Genomic DNA, 27,466 nt, shown 5'->3' with positions numbered 1-27,466 from the left:
TCTTTGTGGGGAGGGGAAGAACTATTTGATCACTCTGAAATACAGGTTAAACAGCAAGTTAAGCTCTCTCTTTAAGTTCAGTGACATTTTCTACATCGGTTTGAAAAGAGTTGTTTGTGCTGCTGAAGCACAATTCCGTAAGCTAAGTGATTTACAAAGAGCATACGTTTATCTCTCACACTGCTGGAGGCTGGCGAGTCTAGCGTCAGGTGCCAGGAGTCTCAGTTGTGTGGCGAGGCTGCTTCATCCTTTGGTGATGCCTTGTTGGTGCACCTTCTGGAGGGCAGGAACATGGTGCCCTCCTGCGGGGAAAGGCACACCAGTCTCTCTTATAAAAGGGCAGTAAGCCCATTCATGAGAAGAGCCCTCATGGCCTAACTACTCTTAAAGGCCCCACCTCTTAATACCACTACATTGGTCGTTGAGTGTCAACCCTTATTTTGAAGGGGACATAGTCAAACCAGAGTGATAGTCCCAAATAAACAATGCTTTTTCCTGCCCTGTAAATGCCAAGGCTGTTAACTGTAACGTGACTGGTAATTAGAAATGCAGAAGAACCTCACCAAGTCCAAAAGAGGTCCTGCCATTAGGTATTTCTCCTTTGTGTCCTTTATCCAGTGTCCTGATTCTCAGCAAGATCTTGGCACTTGTGCACTTGAGCTAAAGCTAGTACCTGCACTTCTTTGCTTTCCCTGCTTGTTTAAGCTCATTTCTTCCTGTGCACCAAAGGCATTTTCATCATTCGAGGCCCAGAGTCCTGCAGCGTTGTTCCTATGAGAGGAAAATGTATAACCCTCTGATAAGTAGAATGGCTTTTGGAATGACTTCATTATTACATACTTGGCTTGTGTTTTTCTGTGGAAGTGTGGTTTCTTCTGAATCTTGGAGTTACCTCTGAGTATCTGGTTCCCAGGTCTGGTTGAAACAGTTGTGTAACCCTTTTTGTATCAAATCCTCCTTTGCTGTCCTCACTGCCACCTTTTGTCTCCAGACTCCTTCACTTCGAGGGTCTCTTCTCCAGTCGTCCGTGTTTCCCCTTCCAGTGAAACACCCTTGGCCTCCTGTGGTAGTGCCTGCCTGCCTAGAAGGGGAGGCCCAGACGACCTAGCTTTGACGTTTGCCTCCACACAGCCCGATCTTAATGCCCTCCCCTGCTGCTCTTCTCTACTCACTGGCCCTTTGCATTCTGTGCCTGCACGATTCCTGAGCCACTTGTCCCTTCCCACGCCCCACATGCGTGCTTCAAGGCCCCGTGATCTCGGATCTGAGCCACCCCGAGCTCTGCGGAAACCGTCTCACTGCGGTCCCAGCTGTCCCCGGGGCACCACTTGTCTGCCCCTCAGCCTGGCCAGTCTCGTGCTCCTCTCTCTGTCAACATTTCATTTGCCTCACCTCTGTGTATGCTAACCAAGGTCAGAGAGCCAGCGTGAACCCCCGCTTCCAGCCCTGGCTCAGCACCTGGCACCTTGTCAGTGCTCCTTTGCCTCACTCTCACTCGGACTCAGTCCTCCAACCCCGCAGGCACTCCTGGCTCCTCTGGTTCAGGCTCTGAGCCCGCCCTTGGTTTCTGACAGGCCTGCTACTGAAGACTGCTTGCAGGCCCTCCCCTCTGCTCACCACTGCCACACCTGGTAAAGTGCGTGAAAGCTCACACCTTCGGTGCAGGACCTCTTCCTGCAGGCATGAGCCTCACCAGTTTTCCTTGGGGTACTGTTCCAGCCAGCAGTCATGGTTCTGACTCCATATGTCAGCTGGGAGGCCTGCAGAAATAAACCAGGCCTCCAGTCAGCACCCTGCCAGAGCTGTGAGAGCGCTCCATAAATATTGATGTGGAAGGCCTCTCGCAGACACTTCCTCTTCATCCTCTCCTTATTAAACCTTACTTTAAGTGGCCAGGGCAGGGACCCGTCACAGAGTAATTACGCACCACTTTCTGCGCCATCATAGAACCGAAGATTTTCTTTCCCTCTGCTAACAGACATGACAGACATCAACTGAGTGGAGTGATTATTAGTGTAAAATTACTTTTTGGCCTTTAAATCTAATTATGCCACATTCATCGTAATAAAATAAAATCCCCAATCCAGGTGTGTTTTTCAAGGAAAGTGTCCAGGCCAATTACCTTCTGAAAATAGCATCCTGCACTGAAGCCTTTTGTCTGGGGGTCTTAAAACTTTTTCCACACAAGTAGATAACGAAGTTCATTTTGTCGGGGTGAGAGGTGAAATGACGGACCTCTCAGCACACCCAGGAAGTGAAGAGAACTCAAGGAGCCAGGTGTGTCTCTTGTTTTTCTTCCCTTCCCCTTCCCTTTCAGTACCTTAAAAGAGGCCTGGCCAACCTTCTGTTGATTTAAATATTTTCCTCCTAGATACTGCTTTACACTTTCCTAAGAGCATGAATGAAAAGAGTTTCTGTATCACATTTCATGGGGAAAAGAGTCAAGGTTCCAGGGGCAGGGCATGGTTTTCAGATGTGTGCACACTTACCAGAGAACATTCCTGATTCCCCTGTTAAATGGACTTCGCTTCCAGGATACAGCAGAGCTTAGATGTCTGTTCCATGGATTCATAGATAGAGGGCAGTTAGAATAGTGCCAGGCGCATGGCAAGCCCAGGGTCAGTGCTAACTCCTAGGGTTCTCTTACTGCTGCTACCTGTGGGCAGGCCTCCGTAGTCCTGGAGAATCTGCGACTGGAGTGTTCACTTGCTTGTGTGGCCTCACAGTGTGGGTGCATTTCCCTCCTCTGCCCTCAGCAAAGCCTTTCTGACTCTCCAGGAACCACTGTAGTCCCCCTGCGCTCCTGTAGAAAGCCTTTCCAGTCCAGCGCCAGTCACCTCTGTCCCCAATCCTCCAGTGTCATTTTCTCAGTTCACTTCAACAGACTTGAACTGAACGTCTGCCATTTACAGCACGTTTGATATGGGTTCTGAATGGTGTTCCATTCTGTCCTACTGCTTTGACCTTTGCCTGAATGTTTGTTTCATATCTCATGGGATTACTGGGCCTTGAGGAAAAAGCGCCTATATTTACAGTGTGGTATTCTCCCAGCATCAGATGTGCTATTGTGTAATATAGGATCCCAACTGAGAGTAGTTCAACTTAGAATTTTTTTGACTTTATAATTCTGTGAAAGTGGTAGACATCCACTAGAAGCTCTACCTTAGGTTTCAGCTGGCAGTGTGTGCTCTGATCTCTCATAATGCTGGATGCAAGCTGCAGCTCCCACTCAGCCACGTGATCACGAGGTTAAACCACTCAGACCCTACAGTAAACCATACTGCTAACCCAGGATGTATGGTTGGTGAGGTGTAGCAAATGTATTTTCAATTTAGTGTATTTTCAACTTGGGATGGATTAATTAGGACATCTATGCATTGTAAGTTGAACGGCATCTATTTGAGAGGTTTTAAAAAGTTATGGAAAGTGAGATTAAAAAGGTAAATTTATTTTTCTGCAAAAATATTTGAAATCCATGCATATAAGGGATCTTTAAAAAGTTCATAGAAAATGCATGTTATGAAAACTATGCAATTTCAGTTTTTCTCGCATCAAAATAAACTTCTAGTTCCATTTTTCTACAATCTTCAGGACCTTTGGATGACCTTAGTATTCTCTAATAAAAAAGGGCCCAGGGCCTAGGGCAAATTGCATTCATGTTATTGAATCCAGTATGGTAAATTCCTATTGTAATGAGTTAAAGTAATTTAACTTTTCATTGGGATTCCACCGTAGCCCTAAGTCCTAATTCTTTGGTCCATTCCAGTGCCCTTCTTTGTTTTGTTCTGTTCTCAGTACACACTGAGTTCCTCCTAAATATGGGACATCATGGAGAACACAGTGTACCTTAATAAAAAAAAAAAAACATTATAATCCAGTGAGATGATAAAAGAAAGTAAAAAGTGCTTCTAAGACAGGCAGCTTGATATACTCTACAACTAAAATTCAGATGAGAATCTTTGCAGTTCCAAGCTTGGGAGGATGTGGTGGTATCTAGTTGGAGGATCATGAAGACTTTCACCACTTTTTTTCAACAAGTGTATGTTGAGAGAGAATATTTTGTTCCAGGGCTGAACTGATGCTGAAGCTTCCTGTAAGAGCATGCAGGATGGGATTCTTCCTGGTGTTTCCTCCTCCTCTGCACCAAATATAAAGGCAGAGACCCAAACTTTTGTTCTTGTCTCTAGTATTTATTGGAAAGGCATTAAGTCCTGTCTTTCCCCCCCTAGTGCAAAAGACTTATTGGGAAACTGGAGACTGATAATGTGTTAATTCCCCTCAGCATTGAGTTCTCCAGCATTGCGAAGCTAATTTCCCTTTAGTGGCTCATTAACATTCACAGCCAGTGTTTGCTCCCACTTTATAGTCTCCTGATGAAATGCTGACTGCAAAGGTGAGAGCTACTGACGCTATTTGCCATTTGCTTTCTTCCAGGATTTTTTTCCCAGGAAGCCATCCTGTCAGAGGTGTCCAAGTAATGAAAGTTGGCAAACTGCAGTTACATCAAGGCATGTTTCCCCAGGCCATGAAGAATCTGAGGCTGGTGAGTGTGCCAAAATCTCATGTAGTTCTGCTTGGTAGAAACCTTTTTTCTGGTGCTGTTGGGCCTTTTCTTGGTGACTGTTTTGTTTTTTTTAAGCCATTCTGGGTTTTGCAATGTGTAACAAGCATGCACGCACACACCTGCCCCAGGCATGCTGATAAATGCTTAACAACCCTGATTTGTGATATTTGCCGATTTCTGTGGTATCAATATACCCACCATGATTGATATTAAAACTACCAATGTAAAATCACCAGCTCTGAATAATCGTGATAATTTTAATAATTACTCTTGCAAATTGGTACAAGCCAGTCTCAGAAAAGCACTGCACCTGTACTCTGCCCACAATGAAAAAATTGCCATTCTCCATGCCTCCCACCCATTGCCCACGGAGCACAGTCCATACTCCTTGGCTTGTTAGGCAAGACCCTTCACCATCTGCAATCCACCCTGGCAACCTCCAAACTCTTCCCACCTCCCCACCTCCCTCCTTTCTTCTCCACACTGTGCTGTTCACAATTGCCCTGTTTACCTGAACTGATCACTCCCAAGTATTTACAAAGCTATTTCCTCTGCCTTCAATGCCCTCCCCTCCACCACGCCCTAGCCCTGCCAGAATTCTGCTGATCCATTAAAGTCCAATTATTTTCCATTGTGCTCCCATAACTCTGCTCATCCTGCCACACCCATAGTTGGCTGGCCTGATGACCCACCCACTCCAACATCCCAAGGAGACTTTGTGGTTGTCTTTGTAACCAGCTCAGTTTCATACAAAGCAGATGGAACTTAGGAAGCATTCGTTGTTGGAAGGGAAGGACTTGAGGGAGGAAAGAGGTAGGGGGATGAGACAGGAGATAAAATCTTAGCAGTGAATGTCAAGATACCAAATGGGAGACCTGAGTCAGTGTTTGAATGCCTCATTTAAGAGTGATACTTATTTTCCCCCTCTTAGCGAGTCTGTCCTGGCCTTCCCACCCTAGCAGAATTTCCTCTTCATGTCCATGGCTCTGGAAGAGGAGTGTTCATGCGCTCATTTGGCCCAGGCACTGCGGAGGGTGGTGGTTTGGGTGGGGGGTGTCCTACAGCATTTGATATTTTCATGGAGTCCTCTGGGCCACAGCACCTTTCTGCAGACGAGCTCCAGGGAAGGATTAGGCCCTGTTTCAGGGTTGCTCGGGAAGTATCCAGGAGCTGGCTGGATGATTTCATAACATGGGCAGCTACTCATATCTAGATAAGACAAATGAAAAATGTCTGAAAGACTCTTAGGGATAAGATTCCCTAATGCTAATTTTTGTTGAAATCCAGCTCTGGTGCCTTTTCCTAATCTCTAATTGAAATCAGCCCACGGTCAACAGGATTTCCTCAAGGCTCTCAGCTCTTCCTGTCCTTTTTAGTTTATCTACATCGCTACCCACACCAGTGGAAGAACACCTTACCCTCTTGCAGTCTCTCGAAGAGCTTGCCTTTTCTGTTCTGGCTGGTACTTGTCAGGCTGTCAGATCGCTAGGGAAAAAATACTTGTCGAAGGCTCACTACATAATTTTGGCAGAAAAATAGTGTCAAGGAAATTTCTTAAGTATAGTGATGTTCACTACCCAGGGTCATCTGCAAACAAGTGTTTCATAGGTGATCAAACCAATCCTTTATATGAGACTGGACACTGTGACATGCATAATCTTTCTTGCTCCTCCGGACAGATGGCAATGATACAAGTCTGTGGGGCAGGCATTTTTAGTCCTCTTTGAGAAATGAAGGGCCTGAGGCTTGGAGACATTTAAGAGTTGTCTAAAGGGCACAGTGAGGCAGAGCCAGGCAGAGTTTGTTCAGGTTAGTTCAAAACATTTCAAGTGCGTGCTTCTGTTACTCTGAATAAGACCCAGTACTGTCCTTACAACTTAATGGAGGAGCCAGATATGTGAACAAGTCAGTAGAGAATCCATTCTTTTCCTCTGCAAGCTAAAGCCAGGAGCTTCATCCAGGTCTCCCACATGGGTGCCAGGGACCCAAACATTAGGGTCATCTTCTGCCACTTTTCCTAGGCCATTATCAAAGTGCTGGATTGGAAGTAGAGCAACCAGGACACGAACCAGTATCCATATGGGATGTCAGCATCATAGGCAGCAGCTTTACCAGCTGTGTCACAATGCCGGCCCTGCTATGTACAAAACTCTTGAAGGAGTCATTAATACCCTCAACTGCAAAGACAAGCCTGGACAAACATAGACAGACATGTAGGTATGGGCTGAGAGGACACCACGGCCTTGGATGATGGTGCATCCATCACCAATCTTTCCAGTGTTCCTCTTAATGCCCTTTTGCACTGCTCATATCCAGTTCACTTTTTTGTCATCCTCTTGTCCTTCTTCTGGGGTTGTCTCCCTTCTTCCAGAAGCTTCCCTTGGCAATCACCTTAACATCCCCTGCCTTTAGTACCAAAGAAACCCAAGCATGGACCCTGATAGCTGCCAATACTGGAGCATACTTGGAATGTCTATCATAGGGCCTGGGATTAATTCTGACCTTAGCCCAAACTTCCTGTTTGACTCTAGAAAAGTCGCCAAGATTCTTGCCAGGTTGTGATTAACCATGATGCAAATATGTACCCTGGAAATTTGGGATAGTAGAAAGAGTGCAAAGACCAATGGATGGAGGATCTCTCTCTCTCTCTCTCTCTCTCTTTCTCTCTCTCTCTGCCTCTCCTTCTCTCTCTCTATAATTCTTTCAAATAAATAAATAAATCTTAGAAAAGAAAACAAAGAGTGCCCAGAGTGAAAGCCATTCAGTTCAGGTTCCAGGCCTATCATTTACTAGTTTTGTGACTTGAAATAAGTCACTTAATCTCTCTGAATATAGTTTTATTTTTATTTTTTAAAGATTTATTTATTTGAAAGACAGAAGAGTGACAGAAAGATCTTCCATCTGCTGGTTTCCTTCCCAATGGCCACAACAACCAGAGTTAGGCCAAGCTGAAGCCAAGAGCCAGGAACCCAATCCAGCACTTGAGTTATTCCTACTGCCTCCCAGGCTCACTAGCAGGGAGCTAGATGGGAAGCAGAGCAGCGAGGACTGGAACTGGCACTCTGACATGGAATGCCAGCAACATATGCAGCACCTTGACCCACTGTGCCACAGTGCTGTCCCAGGTACCAGAACTCTTAGAGGCACTAATGTTGAAGTGACCTTTCCTCCTCTCTCTCAGTGACATTATTTCACATGCTATGAAGTGCCTAGAGTAGTGAGATCCAACTGGGATATGTACTTGTATAAATAAAAAAAAGTTCCTGGTGGCCACATTTTAAAAAGTAAAGAGAAATAGGTGAAATTAATATAAGTGCCATTCTATTTAACCCTTTATATTGAAAATACTATTTTAACATGCAATATGAAAAATATATTTTACATTCTTTTCTTACACTGCTGTGTTCTTATGCAAAACAGCCTGTGAAGGCAGAAAGAACCCTTTGTGGAGTGAGTTTTATTTTTTTTAAAGATTTTTTATTTATTTATTTGAGAGTAGAGTTACAATGAGAGGCAGAGACAGAGAGAAAGGTCTTCCTTCCATTGGTTCACTCCCCAAATGGCCACAATGGCCGGAACTATGCTGATCTGAAACCAGGAGCCAGGTGCTTCCTCCCGGTCTCCCATGCGAGTGCAGGGGCCCAAGCACTTGGGCCATCCTCCACTGCCTTCCCAGGCCACAGCAGAGAGATGGATTGGAAGAGGAGCAGCGACGTGGAATGCTGAAGCTGCAGATGGAGGATTAACCCACTGCCCCGCGGCGCCAGTCCCGAGTGAATTTTATTTTAAAGTCTAAGGAAGGAGTTGGCTTTATGAAGATTCAGTATCTTATTAACACCGGAGTCCCTATAAGCATGTTTGCAGAAGGTCAGTTATGTGGTGTGGGCAGCTGCTGATGCCACAAGGAGAGCTTCACTCTCAGAGACATTCACTGGTTTACCACCAACATATGGTGACCCACTGATTTCTTGATGAATGAGACCTGGTGTTAACTCAATTAACCTTCACAGAAGGAAAGCTTTCGTGCATCTGCGGAAAGAGGCTGGGATTGAAGATGTGCCAGGGAAGCAAGCCTCACCAACAGTGATCAAGGATTGAAATGGCACTTGTGAAAGTATCATTTCGTCAGTTACAAATGTGACTAGGGGCTAGCATTATGGCACAGCAGGTTGGGCCATAACCTGTGGCACCAGCATCCCATTTGAGTGCTGGTTCGAGTCCCACCTTCTCCACCTCTGATTCTGCTCCCAATTGATGCTCCTGGGAAGGCAGTGGAAGATGGCCCAAGGGCCCCATCCCCTGTCACCCACATAGGAGACCCGGACAGAGCTAAACACTTTTGACAGGCTAGAAATATGTGGCACCCCCAGCAAAGCCCACAGTTCACAGTATCAGAGACCTTCATTAACTGCAAAGTGCCAGGTCAGACTAAGAGGTGGCCCTGAGAGGACACAGTTCAGGGTAGACTTTTGCCATGCTCTGCCCCAGGCTCACCTGTGGGGAACCGCAGGCTGGCCACCTGTGAGAACCTCCTCATCTACATGGTTTGCAGCAATCAGTCGACCACAAGGCCTACGAAAACAGCCAGGTGAAACAGATGAAACAGAATGGACTCTGCATAAACAACTAGGAAGAACCAGGTGAAACAGATGAACTTTCGACCTGAGGCTATACACGCCCTTTCATCTGATTGGACGATGTCAGCATAAAGGGACATTGGGATCTGGGCGGGCCGCCACGCTGCGGCCCCTCCTCTTCTTCTCTTCCCGCTTTCCTTCTGCCCCCACAAGTAAAAGTTCCTTGAGAACCGATGAACAGTGACCATGTCGTGGCTACGTTGGATCCTTGCTGGCGAGGGTCCGACAAATGGTGCCGTGACTCGGATAGTCGGACCGGTCACTGGAAGCGGGAAAGAAAAAATTAGAACATGTGGAAAACACGGGAATCTAGGCGGTAAAGTCTAGGATTGGTACCGGGAAAAAAATTAGAATGTGTGGAAAACACGGGAATCTAGGCAGTAAAGTCTAGGATTGGTACCGGGAAAAAAATTAGAACGTGTGGAAAACACGGGAATCTAGGCGGTAAAGTCTAGGGTATCGGGAAAAAAATTAGAATGTGTGGAAAACACGGGAATCTAGGCGGTAAAGTCTAGGGTATCGGGAAAAAAATTAGAATGTGGAAAACACGGGAATCTAGGCGGTAAAGTCTAGGGTATCGGGAAAAAAATTAGAATGTGGAAAACACGGGAATCTAGGCGGTAAAGTCTAGGGTATCGGGAAAAAAATTAGAACGTGTGGAAAACACGGGAATCTAGGCGGTAAAGTCTAGGGTATCGGGAAAAAAATTAGAACGTGTGGAAAACACGGGAATCTAGGCGGTAAAGTCTAGGGTATCGGGAAAAAAATTAGAACGTGTGGAAAACACGGGAATCTAGGCGGTAAAGTCTAGGGTATCGGGAAAAAAATTAGAACGTGTGGAAAACACGGGAATCTAGGCGGTAAAGTCTAGGGTATCGGGAAAAAAATTAGAACGTGTGGAAAACACGGGAATCTAGGCGGTAAAGTCTAGGGTATCGGGAAAAAAATTAGAACGTGTGGAAAACACGGGAATCTAGGCAGTAAAGTCTAGGATTGGTACCGCAGAAAAAAGGAATTCCTCGACAACCAAGTTGTCTTTAAAAAAAAGTAGTGGGGACGCCCGTGAAAGCAGCCGCGCTGTAAAGCGGTGAGTTAGAACAGGAACAGTGGCGTAGGGTTGGAAGACAATTGAGGACAGCAGAGAAATCGCCTGAAGTCCTTAGGCTATGGCAACTGATCGACCAAGCTCTCCATAATGACTCGGAGGAAATAGCAGCCCTCTTAGATGAAGGGGCTGACTTACTAGAGGAAACAGAATCTCTGGGAGCCTAGACAGAGACAAAAAGGATGGAGACAGAGGACCAACTTGGGTCGGGACAGAGAGATAGGGAGGATGAGAGACCCCTTCCTTCTGCACCCCCCTATTCAGCACATTTGCCCATAAGAGGAGTTCCCCTGTGTTGCTGCAAACTAGCTCCAAGGCAGTGCTTGGTGGGGGAGACTTCCTCCTCTAGTCCGCGGCTTACAGAGAGCTCGAGAGAGGGCTCAGGCCCATGATAACGCTAGGAGCGGTCAGCCAGCCTGGAACAAGGATATGCTAAATGGGGAAGGAGCTTTTAATGACAAACAGGCCCAGGCTAGATGCCCTAATGAGGTTTTGATGCAAGTGAGAAAACTAGCCCGGAGGGCATGGAAGGTCATTCCAAGGAACGGGCTAGGACGAAAATGTTTTAAGTGTGGAGAAGGTCACATGAAAAGGGAATGTACAGAAGAGACAATCGGGACGCCAACCAGGACTGTGTCCTCGATGCAGTAAAGGCAACCATTGGGCAAATGAGTGCTATTCCAAGCAAGATAAAGCAGGCAATCCGCTTCTATCGCCCACCAGATTAAGTGGCCAGACAAGCATTTACTGCACAGAGCTGCGAGCCACCAACTATTTAGTATTAACACCTCAAATGGGAATCCAGGCAATAGATGTGGAACCTCGAGAGCCCAAGGATGATATCCACGGTTTAGGCCTTACTATAGGAAGGCCTACAAATTCATTAAAGGGGTTAGTGGTTATAACAGGGCTTATTCAGTTGCCTTGTTCACAGCTCAAAGTAATGTTCCAATCTACGAAGGGGATAGTGCAGCTGTTGCCATTGCAGCCTGTTGCTCAGCTGCTAATAATAAGCCCTGTATAGGATGCTAGAGGTAATCAAGGAAAGTATTTTGCAGCCCTCACTATGACTCTTGACTATGGATTCTTATTATCAAAGGAAAGGCAATCAAGGGGCTGTTAGATACAGGCGCAGATGTTAGTATTATCTCCAAACAAGACTGGCCTCCTTCATGGCCCCTCCAGGAAGGAGATAACACCTTGGTAGGATTAGGCACCGCTGTTGCCCAATCCCGAAGCACAAGTGCTAGACTGGAAAGATCAAGAAGGCACCACAGGCAAAGTACAACCTTCCGTGTGTGCAACCCTGTAACTTTATGGGGGAGGGATGTCTTAGAGCAACTTCATTTGCAGACCTGTTGTTGGCAGCTGCGAGAGAAGGCACCCTAGAAAGAGCGTTTACCATGCTAACCTCATGCTTGCAGACGGTGGGGTTACAAATTGCACCAGAAAAGATTCAAAAGGGCACCGTGGTCCAGTACCTAGGACTAAGGTTAACACCAACTACTGTGGCAACTTTAGATTTTGTTATATTTACCGCAGGACTTAAGACCTTAAATGACTTCCAAAAATCATGTGGTAACTTAAACTGGATATGGCCTTATTGTAAACTAACCACTGATGAAATGCGCCCATTGCTTAACATCTTGGAAGGCGATTCACAGCTCGCCTCACCTCATACAGCGGCAATCTTACAGAAGGTTGAAGAATGCCTTAAAAACACGCAGATGCAAAGACGCCAGAGCTGTTTGCACGTGTCGGTGGACACGTTCTCTGGAATTGTGTGTCAACCACGGCTCTAAACAAAGGAACTCAACAGGTTATTCAACACTGTCTACAGTCCTTTGCCACTTGGGGGGCGCCCAAAATTATCAAAACAGATAACGGGCCGGCGTACACTTTGGCCTGCTTTGCTACATTCTTAAAAGAATTTGGCATAAAGCATGTTAACAATCCCCAAGGGCAGGCAATAATTGAACGGACTCACCTGTACTTAAAAACCTTAATAAACAAATAGGGGGAATAGGAGACTATGTGGTAGCTAACTGCAATGAATTGGCTATAGCTCTATATACTGTAAGTTTTTTGAATAGGAAAAAGTATGGCAAAACTCGAGTTCATGGTGTTTAGTGATGTACTTGCAGTATTGTTTGAAGAATTGTTTTGTTTTAAGGAAAAAAAAGACGCTGCATGTGATTTGTACTGCAGCAAATCGGCAAAGTGACCTGAGTTGGATATATTTGAAGGTATTTTGAAAGTTACATTCAAGGCTAACACCTAAGCTTTGTGTAATAAGAATGTTTTTGTATCAGTTTTTTCCTTTGTAAATGGCATTAACATTGTTACTTGATGTCTTGCTTAATCACTTTTGTTGTCCTGAGGACTTGAATTTCAAATTTCCTTAAATATCTGTAGTGGTCCCACAGGCTATGCTTGCTATGTATCGCTCTGACCCTCAGCAACAGATATGGCCTAGCATGATGAAGCGGTAGCCAAAGACGGGTAATCACTGGCGAGTGCCCCTAGCAACCTAAGAAGCAGGTGGCGCATCGCTGGGAACCTAAGACAGGCACAACTCTGTGCCATAAATAACAAAAAATGGGGAGCTGTGGGGAACCGCAGGCTGGCCACCTGTGAGAACCTCCTCATCTACATGGTTTGCAGCAATCGGTTGACCACAAGGCCTACGAAAACAGCCAGGTGAAACAGATGAAACAATGGACTTTGCATAAACTAGGAAGAACCAGGTGAAACAGATGAACTTTCGACCTGAGGCTATACACGCCCTTTCATCTGATTGGATGATACTAGCATAAAGGGACATTGGGATCTGGGCGGGCCGTCACGCCTTGGGCCCCTCTCTTCTCCTCTTCCCGCTTTCTTTCTGCCCCCACAAGTAAAAGTTCCTTGAGAACCGATGAACAGTGACCGTGTTGTGACTACGTTGGACCCTTGCTGGCGAGGGTCCGACACTCACCTGTGTTCTCTCCCAGTGCCACGGTGGGCAGAGTTTCCACCAGCCTCCTGGGCAGTTACCATAGCAACCTGGGCCACACTGGCAGAAAAGCACCTGGGAAATGACTATTTGAGACAGATTTCCATCAGCATCGATAACAATGAATCCCACATGGTGTGCATCCAGAGCCTCTGATGTCAGTCAGTGATGGTAGCCACTCAAATGTACAAGAGAGGGAATTCACTGGTGCTGGAGTTCCTTGCTGAAATTATTTTTTTTTCTTAAATACTTGTTTTATTTATTTGAAAGGCAGAGTTACGGGGCAGGAAGGGGTGGTGGGGAGAGATTTTCACCTGCTGGCTCATTTCCCAAATGGCTGCAGCAGCAAGGGCTGTGCCAGGCCGAAGCCAGGAGCCAAGAGCTTCTTCCAGTCCCAAGCACTTAGGCCATCCTCTGCTGCTTTCCCAGGCCCATTATCAGGGAGCTGATCAGAAGTAAAGCATCTGGGACATGAACAGGGCCCATATGGGATGCTGACATTGCAGTCTGTAGCTTAACCCACGATGCCACAACATTGGTCCCACTGAAGTCATTTTCACTCAGAACCTCCTGGAGACTCTGGCACCAAGGAAGGCACAGGTACTGAGCCCCTATCCTGTTTCCAGGGGCTCCAGTTTCCATACTTAGCTCTCATTAACCCCATGAAGATAAAACTCCAACTCCTATTTGTAAGATGAGGTTAATGCCTGTCCCATAGACTCATTTTGAGAAGTAAATAAGGTGGGGTATGAGAGTGAACTTGCCAGTCTCCAGCATTCAAGCCTGTTATGGATTATTATATTAGTGTTTGAGGAAGTTTTTTGGTCACTCTTCCACTGATTGGTCCCTTTAGTTCTTGTGCTTATAGCTGTGTGGCTGCTCTCCTGCTGAGGAGTGATGTATAACTGCTCCCCAGCAGTCTCGGTGGTGTGTTTTGTCATCCCAAGATGAGTGGGAATTCCTCAAGCTACCCTCATTCTTGTCTACCTTTTGTATCTCCTCATGGCGTCTAACCCAGACACACAAGCCCCAAACACAGCAACTTCTATTAGATACATGCTCCAATGAATGAATTGTTTTAGTGGATAGTGGACTTTAAAAGCTCCACTTTGGCCTTATTCTGGCTCTGGCTAATGGACCGGGTCTCTTCATGACCTTGCAGAGCATTGTCTAGCAGAGGGACAGCCTGGTCGTGCCCATCCCTCTAAGAATTCCTAGGTCCGTTTCTTTGTCTGGAAAGCCTCTTTTCCAAGCTTTCTCAGGACTCCAGAACTCGGAGCAGGGGACAGGGAGGCTACGTTCTTTGCCTTAAACTGATGTTCTCTTTGAACAGGTACCCCCTAGGTTTTCTTTCTTGTCTCGAACCCTGGAAACAGTGGAAGGAAATAGCCTGAATAAGGCTTTCAAAGCCTGAGTTTGGAACAGAAATCGGAGAAGCTTCAGAAACAAATTGGTTACAGATTCAATTAGGCGCGAGGCTCCCCCAGGAAAGGAATCCACTTAGCCAGCTCTGATTTGGTTTAGACTTCCAGCTCCACTGGGCTCAGCTGCAATGCTTAACCATTGCTGCCACAGGACAGTCCTAGGATCCCTTCACAGTGTGCGTCTCTTGCTTTCTCTTGTCTCTAGTCTACATTCATTTCTTTCCATTTATTATTTTGGAGGGACTTTGTTTGCCACTAATTTGATTTTCTTGGATCTCAAGAATAACTGTCCCCATCTGGGCTGTCTTGTCAATACGCCTGTTTCTTTTTTGTGAGCTCTGTATACTGTGAGCTGCCTCACCCCGGCTTCAGCATGGCTGCTTTGTTAGCAATGCTTTCTTAGCAGAAGTCAAGTTGTAAAAGTCATTCTTCTTTCTCCTCAATGACCTCTTTAAAAAAATCTAGATTTAATCTTTTTGCACTGATTTTTTTTTTTAACTTCTTTCTATCTTTCAAAGCATTTTTATGTTTTCAGCATCTATTTAGTTTTTCCTACATCTGGTCAGGGAGAGCAGGCCACGAATCTATGTTGTTCCTTTCCTTTTTGCATAGTTACCAGCTACTCTGGCGCATCCAGAGAGAGCCAAAGCTCCAATCACTTAGGCTCTGTGCAGCCTAAAACCAGATTTACATGCTCCTACAGTAGCTGGTTTTGAGCATGCATTTCTGTTGTTCCCATTTCTTAATCTGCTACTGTGATTCTTCACCTCTTTGATCACGTGCTTATTTAGGAATCTGGTAACAAACCACGGGTTCACAAGAGAAAAATAGACATCACATGCGTGTTGTATAGTCCATGGACGAGGAGACCCCAGAGGCCCTCCGAAGCCTTTAGTGTCCAGTGGCTTCCAGGTTAAAAAGCACTCCTCCAAATGTGTATCACCACACGTTAGCTGACGTGAGCAGGTGGGAGGGAGAGGAGGGTAGGCAGGCGTGCAGAGGTGGTGTGATGTAATTGTCATTGACACCTTCCAAGAGTTGTTTGGGAGCCCCTGGCTCTGTGGTTTACAGACTTCAAACTTCCACATAGAAAATACTAGTTTCAGAAGTGTGTTTTTCAACCAAAAGAGAAAGAAGATAGGAAGAAAACAATGGGTAAAGTACAAGCATTGTGATTAAGCCCTCTTAAAGGAAATAAGCAGAAAATTCCTACCAGGAAGTTTAAGTCCAGTAGCCATGAAAAGCCAAATGGAAAACTTGGACTTACATTTCCACCTGGTATTAACAAAGTATCACCCTCCTCTTCTGCCAGAGTAATACCAGAGAAAGGAAGGTTTAAATGAAAGTCATAATCTCATAACAGAATACTCAAGCTATCTGTGTTTCAATCAAACTGCTCATCATACCAAGTGCCAGTTACCTCTCAGTCTTAATGAAAGCAATCAATGGGGAGATGAACTCCCAGCAAAACAAATGTTAGAATTATCAAATGAAGGTTTTAAAGTGGCCACTATAAAAAATGCTTCAAAGAGCAATTATAAACACCTTTAAAACTAATGAAGAATAGAAAGTCATAGTAAAGAAATAATAAAAAAGGGGCAAATAGAAACTTACAAACTCAAACACAATAACCAAAATAAACAGAATGAAGCTTGATAGCAGAATAGGGAGAGCAGAAGAATAAATTGGTGATCTTGTGAAAGGACAAAGGAAACTGCCCAATCTGAAAAACAGAGAGGAAAACAAGACTGAAACCATGTAAAAGTGAACAAAGCGGCCGGCGCCGCGGCTCAATAGGCTAATCCTCCACCTTGCGGCGCTGGCACACCGGGTTCTAGTCCCGGTCGGGGCACCGATCCTGTCCCGGTTGCCCCTCTTCCAGGCCAGCTCTCTGCTGTGGCCAGGGAGTGCAGTGGAGGATGGCCCAAGTGCTTGGGCCCTGCACCCCATGGGAGACCAGGAGAAGCACCTGGCTCCTGCCATCGGATCAGCGCGGTGCGCCGGCCGCAGCGCGCCTACCGCGGCGGCCATTGGAGGGTGAACCAACGGCAAAAGGAAGACCTTTCTCTCTGTCTCTCTTCTCTCACTGTCCACTCTGTCAAAAAAAAAAAAAAAAAAATGAACAAAGCCTCAGGGACTTGTGGATCAGTAGAAAAGATCTCAACACTGGAGTTCCAGGAGAAGTGAAAGAGGGTTGGGTGGAAAAAATACTTGAAGAAATAATGATGAAGGCATCCAAAGTGGAAAGGAAGAAGTATAATCAATGTCAGCTCACAGATGACATGATCTTATATGTAGAAAACTCTGAAGATTCCACACTGGACAGTTGTTAAAACTAATAAATGAATTCAGCAAAGTACCAGAGTATGAAATCAACACACATAGACCATACACTGACAGTGAAGAATCCAGAAAGGAAGTTAGAAATGTATTCCATTTGTAATGCTACCACACAAAATAAAATGAGGAATTAACCAAAGAGATGACTTATACACTAAAAAAAATGAAACATTATTAAAACATAAATAAACAAAATAGCATATCATGTTCATGGATTGGAAGACAATATTAAAATGTCAATACTACAAACAGTGAACTACAGACTCAATGCCATCCCTATCAATATCCAAGTGACTCTTTGTTTGTAAAGATAGAAAGATCCATTCCAAAAATTCCTTTGGAACTTCAGAGTGCCTCAGCTCACATCCAGTCTTCTCCCTGCCCAAAGTCTGGAGAAAGAAGGAAAAAAAATGAAGGATTCATAGATCTCAATTTAAAAAATTTACAACAAAGAAGCTCAAGACTGTGTTGCCACCATAAATATGGACATGTAGATCAATGGAATAAAGAATCTATTAATAACAATGGGATAAAATAAAGAGCACATTAATAAAACTTTCACAAGTGTTCAAATGATTTTCAGCAAGGATGTCAAGATTACTCATTGGGGAATGACCATCTCTTCAACAAATGATAGTGTTGTAATTGATATCCACATGCAAACGAATGCAGATTGGAACCTTACCTTATACTTAATGCAGAAAGTAACTCAAAATGGGTCAAGGACCTAACATAACAGATAAAGCTATAAAACCAGCTAAAAGCATAGGGGGAAAGGTGTATGACATTGAATTTGGCAATGATTTCTTTAATATGACACCAGGGCATAGTCAACAAAAGGCAAAAAATAGGCAATTTCGACTTCATCAAAATTAAAAGCTTTTGTGCATCAAAGGAAACTATCAACAGGGTAAAAAGGCCATCTTCAGACTGGGGTGTATACACTATAGAGTATTTAAAAAGGAGTGAAATTCTGACACATGCTACACTTAGATGAACTTTGAAGGTATTATGCTGAATGAAATAAGCCAGACAGAGGAGGACAAACATGATTCCACTTATATGAAGCACTTAGAATGATCAAATACATAAAGACAGAGCAGCACTCGGCAGCATCTAGCGGGAATGTGCAGGATAGGAAGTTAATATTTAACCTGCATACAATTTTAGTATAGGATAATGCAGACATTCTGGATATGAATAGTAGAAGTGGTTGCATAACAGTGTGAATGTGTTTAATGTCACTAAACTGTATATTTAAGGAATGATTAAAATGATCAATCATATAATTTACATGTATTTTACCATAATTAAATTGTTTAAAAAAATAAAACTTCCAAAATTTGTCAAAACAAACTTGCAGATTCAGGAAACTAAGTGAACCTCAAAAAAATAAAGTCAAAGAAATCCACTAAGACTCTCATACTCAAATATAAGACAAAAATAAAATCTGATAGCTTATCTATAAGAGAAAAACATTTTGAATGATAATAATTTCTCATCAGAAACCAAGAAGGTCAGATGCAAGTAAAGCTTTTTTTCAACTACTGAATGCAAAGAACTATTAACCCAAAAACCTGTAATCAGCCAAAATGTCCTTCAGGAATAAAATAGGGAAATCAAGATACTCTCGGATGAAGGAAAACTAAAGAGAACTTGTCACCAGGAGACCAACACTGAAAGAATGACTAAAGGAAACTCTGTAAACAGAAAATGATAGAAGGAATGTTGGACCCCAGGAAGGAAGGAATAACAGAATAAGCACAAATATGGGTAGGTAAAATATATTTCTCTTCTTGAGTTTTCTACTTTGTTTGACAGATGAAGCACAAATTCTCATGCTGAAGTAGTTCTAAATGTATGCAGTGGGAATATTTAGGACAATTCTGTTCCAAGTGGGGGCAGATGAAGGGTGTAATGGAAAATAACATTATACACTTGGCTAGAGCTGGTCAAATGATGAGACCAGTACAGTGAGATAAGATATATGATGTGAGGCCTAGAGAGAGCAACCACTAAAAGTCATATAAAGGGTTATACTAAAAAACAAAGCAAAACAAAAGCAAAAACCCAAAACTGTAGAACAAAATTCTAAGAAATGTTCAAGTAACCCACAGAAATGCAGGAAGAAGAAAACAATAGTCAAAAATTAAAAAGGTAGAACAAACAGAAAACAATAAAATGGTAAACTTAAACTCTAATGTATTTTATATAAGTAGTTTATGTAAACAACAAGTCATTATCTCAATGTATCAATTAAAAGACATTTGTGGAACAGATTTTTTTTGGAAAAAATGACCCAAGTGTATGCTGTTTATAAGAAACTCTAATGATATAGGCAGGCTAAAAGTAAAGGGTTGGTAAAAAGTATATTATGAAAGCACAGTCAAAAGAAAGTTGGAGTGGCTATGTTAATATCACATAAAGTAGACTTCAGAGCAATGAAAATGTTACTGTAGATGGAGTGATATTGTATGTGAAAAAGCGTCAGTCTTTGAAGAAGATAACAGTAGTACTAGATCTGTAGCACCAAACAACACAGTTGCAAGCCATAGGAAAAAAGCTGATGGAATCAAAGTAAACAAAACCAAAAGTATAGCTGGGGATATTAAAAAGCCTCTGTCCATACTTGATAGAAAACTGGAGAGAAAAGTAGCAAGGATATAGAAGAATTGATCACACCAGTAATCGGTAGAATCTGACATTTACAAAGCATTCTACCCCAGAATGCAGAATGAATACACACACACACACGTATACTTTTCAACTATCCACAGAACATATACCATGGTAGAATATATTCTGAGGCATAAAACAAATCTCAGTAAATATGAAAGTAAATTCCCTGAGCACAATGAAATTAAATTAGAAATCAATATTTGGAAATAACCCCAAATTCTTGCTAGTTCTGTGTCTGGCATGGTACATTGTACAACACATTAGGACCTGGGTTGTTCAGTCTCCTGGTTATTCAGTTGAGGGAACTGAGGCTCAAGGAGGAAATATGATTTCTTCAGGGTCTCTCAGATGCTCAATTAATATTCATTGGCATTAGTAGATTGAACTTGGTGGCACAACAGCAGATTTCTCTAGAATAGTTACTACCCCCTGAAAGTCACAAGACTGAATTCATCATATCTGCAACTCCTCCTGAGGATTTCCTGGCTTCCCCGGTCCCTTCCTCCTTTGGACACCCCAGCACTTTGCATGTCTGTTTAATACACGTTGTTCCGCTGTAATGATCTGGTAGTTAAATTCTGTCTCCCTGACTGTGCCAGCACTCTTTGCAGGGCAAGGGCCAAGTCTTAATCGCTACAGCTGCTCAGACAATATTCAGTGAATGAATAGATGGATGTTCTAAGAAAATCCTCCCTCCCTGGAGGGCAGATCTCTCCATTGGAATCTATACTTGGAGAATTATTCGAGAGGTAGAGTGGAGTGGGGTCAGCAGGGGTGCTGCTGAGCTCAGAGAGGTCATCAGAGCCTTTGAGATTCTCTGCTACCCTTTATCAAGAGCTTTTTGTGGCTCTGGAGCTGCATAATGTGTCTGGGCGTCTGGTGCTTCTTCCATTTCCCATTTGGAATGCCCTAGATCTGCCCTCCCCTGTCTTCGTTCACTCTGAGATGGGCATGAGAAAATGTGCTTGCATTTCTCCTCGTTGCGATCTGATGCCAGAGGTTCTTATCATGCATGTAGTGTTTCCTCTGGTTTTATATCCATATTTAATCATGCTTGGGGAACTCATTTATTGCATTCTGCAGGCTCACCGTAGAAAGTATATGAGATCCTTGATAAGCTTAATATATTTGTATTAAAAATTAATATGAAAGCTATATTGTTTCCAATTTTAAATCACTATTAGACTTAATTCATTTTATGTAATATATGACCACAATTCTGAAATTACTTACAAAAAAGACGGATGGGATGTAAGTCGTTTCTGGGGTCCCCTCTATTCCCGAGGGAGCCGCGTGCCTGTCGTGTGGCAGTCTACATTGCCATTCCTCGTGTGACATTTGGAGTCTGTGCGCGGGTGCAGCACTCCCCAGGAAGCTTCAAGGGAGCCCTCCGTGAAGATTATGTGCAGGCTCTCTTTAAATGCTAGCATTAAAAAAATAAAATTTAATGGAAAGAGATAAGCTTTTCCCAACACAAGCTGGCTCTGATTTTATATTTCCTTAATCTGTTTTGTATGCTGCCGCAGGAAATTAAACCAGAATCGTCTTCTGTCACATGCATGTGTGTGGCGTGTGGGAGGGGCTGAAGGAAGAGACACGGAGCTGCTGGAAAAAGTTGCTCTTGCCTGTCTGAGATCTACTGAGTCTTAATTTGGAGCAGGGTGGTGCGGTGAGGGGAAGCTCTCCTCATATTCCTACTGGGCTGAAGGGTTGTGCCAGGAGACACACAGGGCTCTTCTGTCATCCCTGGAAACCGTCTGCCCAGCTCACCTGTGGGTCCAGGTGACACCTAGGGCACTAGCTGTCTAGCCAGCATGTCAAATCCTATTTCTCTTTTTCTCATACACACACAAAGCAGTCACTCCATCACTGAGAAAATTACAGTATTATTAATCACATCCTGCTCCAGTTTTTAGACAAATAATGTAGATCTTTAAAAATTCTCTTGACGTTAGTCCTCTGCTTGCATCAGTACCCATTTCCTCTCCGGGTCTACCCAGATGATCCTCTAATGTTAGCTTCGTAAATCCTACCAGTACACACCCCTACCCTACCTTTGCCTCCAGTGCCACATTCACCACCAAGTAAGAGAACGTGAGATGAGCCAGCAGTGTCTTGACTAGGAAGATCCCTGTGGCCCCTTGGAGTACCTTGGAACCTTGTCCAGCAGAACCTCTGCTTCCTCGCCTTGGTCACTGCAGGCTGTTTGCAAGTGGAGACTGTGCAGTGCAGCCATGGGTGGATACTGGGTTGAGTCCTGAGAGAGAGGTCACACAAGCCAGGTGGCCTTGAGAAGCAGTTGTTTCCACAAGGAGAGCATTGCGCTGGGTGGTCTTTGTGGCCCTGCCTGAAGGAAGCAGGCTGGGAGGTAGGTGGGTGTGAGGCCTGAGGCTTCCACTTCTGCAATTCCAGAGTGACTATGAGGCTGGCGGCATCCTGCTGACACTTGGGCACCTGCCACTCCCTAAGGCGGTCAGGTCTGCCTGTTAGGTGGACAGGAAGACTGTATCAACAGGGATTACCTTGGCCCTAGAGGAGAGAAGACCTTACTGTTGATGCTGCCGAGGGGGAGAAAGTAAAACTTAAAAGTAGAATTGGAAGGAAAGTAACAAGGAAGGAAGATTGGAGTCAAACATATGTCTGAAAACCTGCAAGTGAACCTTCTGTCATCACTGACAAGAAGATGGCTTTGTCAGTAGCCACTGGATCAAGTCTTATCACAGCTCGCATTGCTCTCCAGGTGAGGAACCTGGAGAGACGTAACCTGGAGGCCACAAAAGGAAGTTGGCCAGAGAGCTCTCCCGAGAACCCAGGCAGCCCTCAGCCGCACAGGGTGCCTGTGAGGACAGGAGGGTGGGAGGACTCTCGGGTAGGCCTGGCCATTAAAATTTTTTTTCAGGGCTAAGGGTTTGTCTCTGTCTACAGAGTTCCTCAGGTGAGTTTCTAGCACATTCTTCCTCCTTTGCCAGATCACACGCACATCTGGCCCTCTGTGGGGTAGAAGGGAAGAGAACCGCTTTCAAGGAAGAGAAATCCTCATGAAGGATCCTGCTGATCCGAGGAACCCCTCCTCTCTACAATAGGTCTTTGCCTCGGAGCTTATGCGTCCAGAACAGACCCAAGGTAGCACAGCGAAGAGTAGGAAGTGAGGCGTGTGTCCCCCAGATGGCAGCAGGCAGTTGTTTTTAATCTTCTGCCCAGAAGGTGCTCACAGGGTTTGGCTGCCGGCAACGTGGGGGCTGTGCCCAACTCAGCCCTCCTATCAGGGTTACTTGCAAACACAAGTAACAAGACACTAGGCACCACAAGGCAGGCTCAATGCATCTTAGTCCCCCTTTCCGGGGGGCTTTGCAGCTTGGGTGTACAGGGCACTGGGTCACAAGGGGGCTCTGAGTGTAGAGCCCTCGCCCCCACACTGAAGTCAGGATGTGACGTGGTAGGCTTTTCCCTCCATGTCTCTGTTCTCCTTGTCTCAGCAGCTTAAGTCTAGACCTCCTTCATCTGTGTGTGTTCCTTTCTACCAGCCTTAAAGGGACATACTTAAAGGGGCAAAAAGGCAGGAATGCAAGTTGAAAGCACTTATTGAGCTGAGCACTTTGTCCCTGCGGGCCTCAGTCCTCCTCTGTACAAGTGAGTCTCACCATGTGACCACAAACGTGCTTCCCGGCTCTAAACTCTCCGCCGCCTTAAGGATGTTCAGAGCCAAGAATTCCACCTGGAGGAATCTATCCTAAACACATATTCAACGGAGGCAAAAACAAAGCAAACAGACCTCATGTGCTGGCAGATTTGAACCAAACCATGGTGAACAACTGAAAGTGATCTGAATTTCCAAGAGTGATTTAGTAAATAATATTCTAAAAGCACAATGGGATTAATTGTACACAACCATAAGAATGGTCGTTATGCTGGCTATACATGGACATTAAATAATGATTTATTACTTGAGATGAATTATTTGTTGATAGTTGCGGTGTGAATAGTTCTCAACCCCGCAGGCACTTTAGAATCTGCTGGAGCCCAGACCTTATTCCCACAGAGCAGGTTCCGGTTGATCATCTGTGGGGTTTGGGCTCTAGTATCTCTTCTGAAGGTCCCAGTGGATGCTCTGGTGCATCCCGCGCTGCGAGCCTGGACACTACCTGCCATGCCCCTGGCCAGATGCTGCACAGCCACCAGAGTCCTGCCTGTGTGCGTCCACACGGCACGTTCCACACTGAATGCAGTGGCTCTAGCCCCTTCTTTTCCCCATCCCACCTCAGCCCATGTTTTGGAAGCACAGGATGATATTGTTTCTAACATTTATTACAGGAACTATTTTTGAGAGAGTTCTGGCTTATTTATTGCCCTAAGAAATAACAATTGGTCCTACATTTAATGAACTACATCCAGTGGAGCCAGACAGCTACCAAATGATGCTCACAGATTCTGTGGGTAGGAAATTGGTCAGCACGATAAGGATGCCTTTCTTTTCTACGGCCTCTGCCGTTGCATCTGGAAAGACGCGCTATCTGAATTTACAGCTGGCTGTCTGCTGGCTGGGCCCTGGAATCTTCTGGGGCATCTTTATGCACATGTGTGGTGCTTTGGCTGGGATGACTTAAAGATGAGCTCAGCTAGGACTGCCAGGCAGAGTCCCTACACATGATGTGTCCATTGGCTGGGGCTTCCTCATGGCAGGAAGCTCATGGTTCTAGGAGCAGACACACTGGTGAGTAGGCAGAGGCTGTGTGGCCTTTTTGACCTAACCTCAGAAGTCAGTAGCTTTCGGGCTGCCATTGTAGCATAATGGCTAAAACCACAGCCCGCAGTGCCGCCATCATCCCAGAAGGGGGTCAGTTTGAGTTCTGGCTGCTCTAGTTCCCATCCAGCACCCTGCTAATGTGCCTGGGAAAGCCGCAGAAGATGGCCCAAGTGCTTGGGGCTCTGCCACCCATGTGGGAGACCTGGAAGAAGCTCCTGGCTCCGATTTGGCACAGCTCCAGCTGTTGAGACCATCTGGGGAGTGAAGCAACAGATGGAAGCACGCTCTTTCTCTGTGTCTTCCCCTCTGAAACTCTGAATTTCAAATAAAGAAATAAATCTTGGCTGGCGCCGCGGCTCAGTAGGCTAATCCTCCACCATGCGGCACCGGCACACCGGGTTCTAGTCCCAGTCGGGGCACTGATCCTGTCCCGGTTGCCCCTCTTCCAGGCCAGCTCTCTGCTGTGGCCAGGGAGTGCAGTGGAGGATGGCCCAAGTTCTTGGGCCCTGCACCCCATGGGAGACCAGGATAGGCACCTGGCTCCTGCCATCAGATCAGCGTGGTGCGTCGGCCACAGCACACCTACCGCGGCGCTCCTACCGCGGCAGCCATTGGAGGGTGAACCAACGGCAAAAAGGAAGACCTTTCTCTCTGTCTCCCTCTACTGTCCACTCTGCCTGTCAAAAATAAAAAAAAAAAATCTTTTAAAAGGAAAGTCAATAGCTTTACTTCTACTGTACTGTTGTTGAGGTAGTCACAAGCCTGCCCAGATTTCAGAAATACTTTAGAAAGAAAGTATTTTACTTTACAAAGAAAGAAATAAAGGAAGGAAGGAAAGAAGGAAAGAAAGAAGGAAGGGAAGGTGGCAGCTTCATAGTTTTTTTTTTTTTTTTTTTTTTTTTTTTGACAGGCAGAGTTAGACAGTGAGAGAGAAAGACATAGAGAAAGGGCCTCCAATCTGAAGCCAGGAGCCAGGTGCTTCCTCCTGGTCTCCCATGCGGGTACACTTGGGCCATCCTCCACTGCCTTCCTGGGCCACAGCAGAGAGCTAGACTGGAAGAGGAGCAACCAGGACAGAATCCGGCGCCCCAACCAGGACTAGAACCTAGGGTACTGGCACCGCAGGCAGAGGATTAGCCTAGTGAGCTGTGGCGCCAGCCGATAGTTCATCTTTCATATGACTTAATCATTTTTGTAGCTCTTAAATCTAACTACCCACCAGTTCTGTGTACTCATAATTCCTGAAGATCATTGTTGGTTACTGGGGCTTGTGTAACTCAAGTAGTGAGTTAACTTGCCATAGGCTATATCCAGCAGTCACCTTGTCATTTCGTATTCTGTCTCGGAGAATCCCAGTGCTGTGAGCCTGTCAGAGATGCTCATCCTGTAGACTAGACTTGTAGGGTTCTCTAGGCCCCAGGCATCACAGGCACAAGATGAGGAGGAGGCCAAAGCCCACCTGCTTAGATCTAATCCAACTTTTGTCCTTTCTCTTTAGGCTTTTGATATCATGAGAGTGACACATGGCAGAGAACACAGCCTGATTGAAGATCTGATTCTCCTCTTAGAAGAATGCGACGCCAACATAAGAGCGTCCTAGGAAAACTCGTCAGAGGGAGAGACGGCTTACACACCTTTATTGGATGCCTTACTGAGGTCACGCACTCCATACCCTGTTTCTTGTGTGACCTTCCCCTACAGGAAATGCTGTTCTGTGTTTATGTAGGTAAATAAAACAGACATGTAGTTTGCAAACTATGAGAATCCTTAGTTGTAGACAAGCACAATTACAATAAATACTAATGAATTGTTGAATTCCCATCTAGTAATTGTGTTCTTTGCTCACTCGTTGGTGGTTTTAATGTTTAAGATATCAATATTCAAGATAGAAAATATTAATAAAAGCATGACAGAATAAGTTATAACTTTCTCTTTGGTCATATGTAGGGATAATTTAATAAAAGTCACTATTTTCACATTTGCTTCTAAGCAAAAACTTACTGTTTTGGCAAGAAACAGAATTTTGAGACTGTTTCTGTTCTTTGTGATAAATGATGTTTATGTCCATTGTTTACTTCTAAATACATTTTCAAAAAGTTTTATCCTAAATCCTAGAAGAAGTAATTTCAAATGTTATTAAAAAAATAATAGGAAATCTTAATGCAAAAAATGTTTGTGAATGCTTCATGGCTCTTTGTAAGTCTTTCCTGTGTGCATTTTAGAACTCCTTGTGTATGTCATACTTTCTCTCCCTTGCAGTTTTTTTCCCTGTAATTCCCAAATCTGTGGTTCTTTGTGTGATATGCATAACATGATACTCGCATGTATCCTACAGTAAGCCAGGTCCTAGCATACTAGCTCAAATCACACTTGCTTTCTTTTCTTTCTCCTCTTTATTAGTTCCCAATTCTTTGGCCACTTTTTCTGCCTCAGACAAATACAGAAAATCTTTCTTTTCCTCCTCCCAAAATAAATCAATAAATTCTTCTATGGCTCAGTGATGCTGTGAGCAGTGTTCTCTCATGCTTAGATGAGACTCTGGTAGTAACTGAAGCTCTTGGATCCCTGCAGCCTAAAGGCTGCTTACAGAGCACACCATCTTCCACATTTATTTTACAAATGAGAAGACGAGAGGGGGATAGCAGGATGCAGGGCAGCAGCCCACATTGCTCAGTCCTGTTCTCAAGCTCTCCCCACCCCTCCCGGAGGGAGTGGCAAATCCTCAGGCCATGTGGTAGCACCGTGGCAGCCAGTGCCATCAGAATGACTCACGGACATCGGCTGGAGTGTGAAGATGCCAACCTTGCTTTGCAGCAGAGAAAGTGGACAACTGGGGACTGGAGTCTACTTGCTGAGCACCTGCTGACTGCTTTTGATCATCAGCACGTGCACGACACCCTGTGAGCGCCACAGCCTCTTCATAAGCTTGCTTCTGCTTGAGCAACCATCTGTCATGTATCGGGCACATCTCTAAAGCC

General features: G+C 44.8%; 1 protein-coding gene across 1 annotated transcript in view; it reads left to right on the top strand.

Moving 5' to 3' along the window:
* Positions 1-26,309, top strand: part of SMYD3 (SET and MYND domain containing 3) — an 805,331-nt gene extending 779,022 nt beyond the window's left edge. The window contains exons 11-12 of the mRNA XM_062211394.1: positions 4,435-4,543; positions 25,987-26,309. Coding sequence (XP_062067378.1) covers positions 4,435-4,543; positions 25,987-26,088 — 211 coding nt within the window. The 3' untranslated portion in view covers positions 26,089-26,309. The remainder of the gene's footprint in view (positions 1-4,434; positions 4,544-25,986) is intronic.
* The last annotated feature ends 1,157 nt before the right edge of the window (positions 26,310-27,466 follow it).

This window comes from Lepus europaeus, chromosome 14, assembly GCF_033115175.1.
Source record: "Lepus europaeus isolate LE1 chromosome 14, mLepTim1.pri, whole genome shotgun sequence".
In the NCBI taxonomy this organism is placed as follows: domain Eukaryota; kingdom Metazoa; phylum Chordata; class Mammalia; order Lagomorpha; family Leporidae; genus Lepus; species Lepus europaeus.
This window is presented reverse-complemented; position numbering and strand designations above follow the sequence as displayed.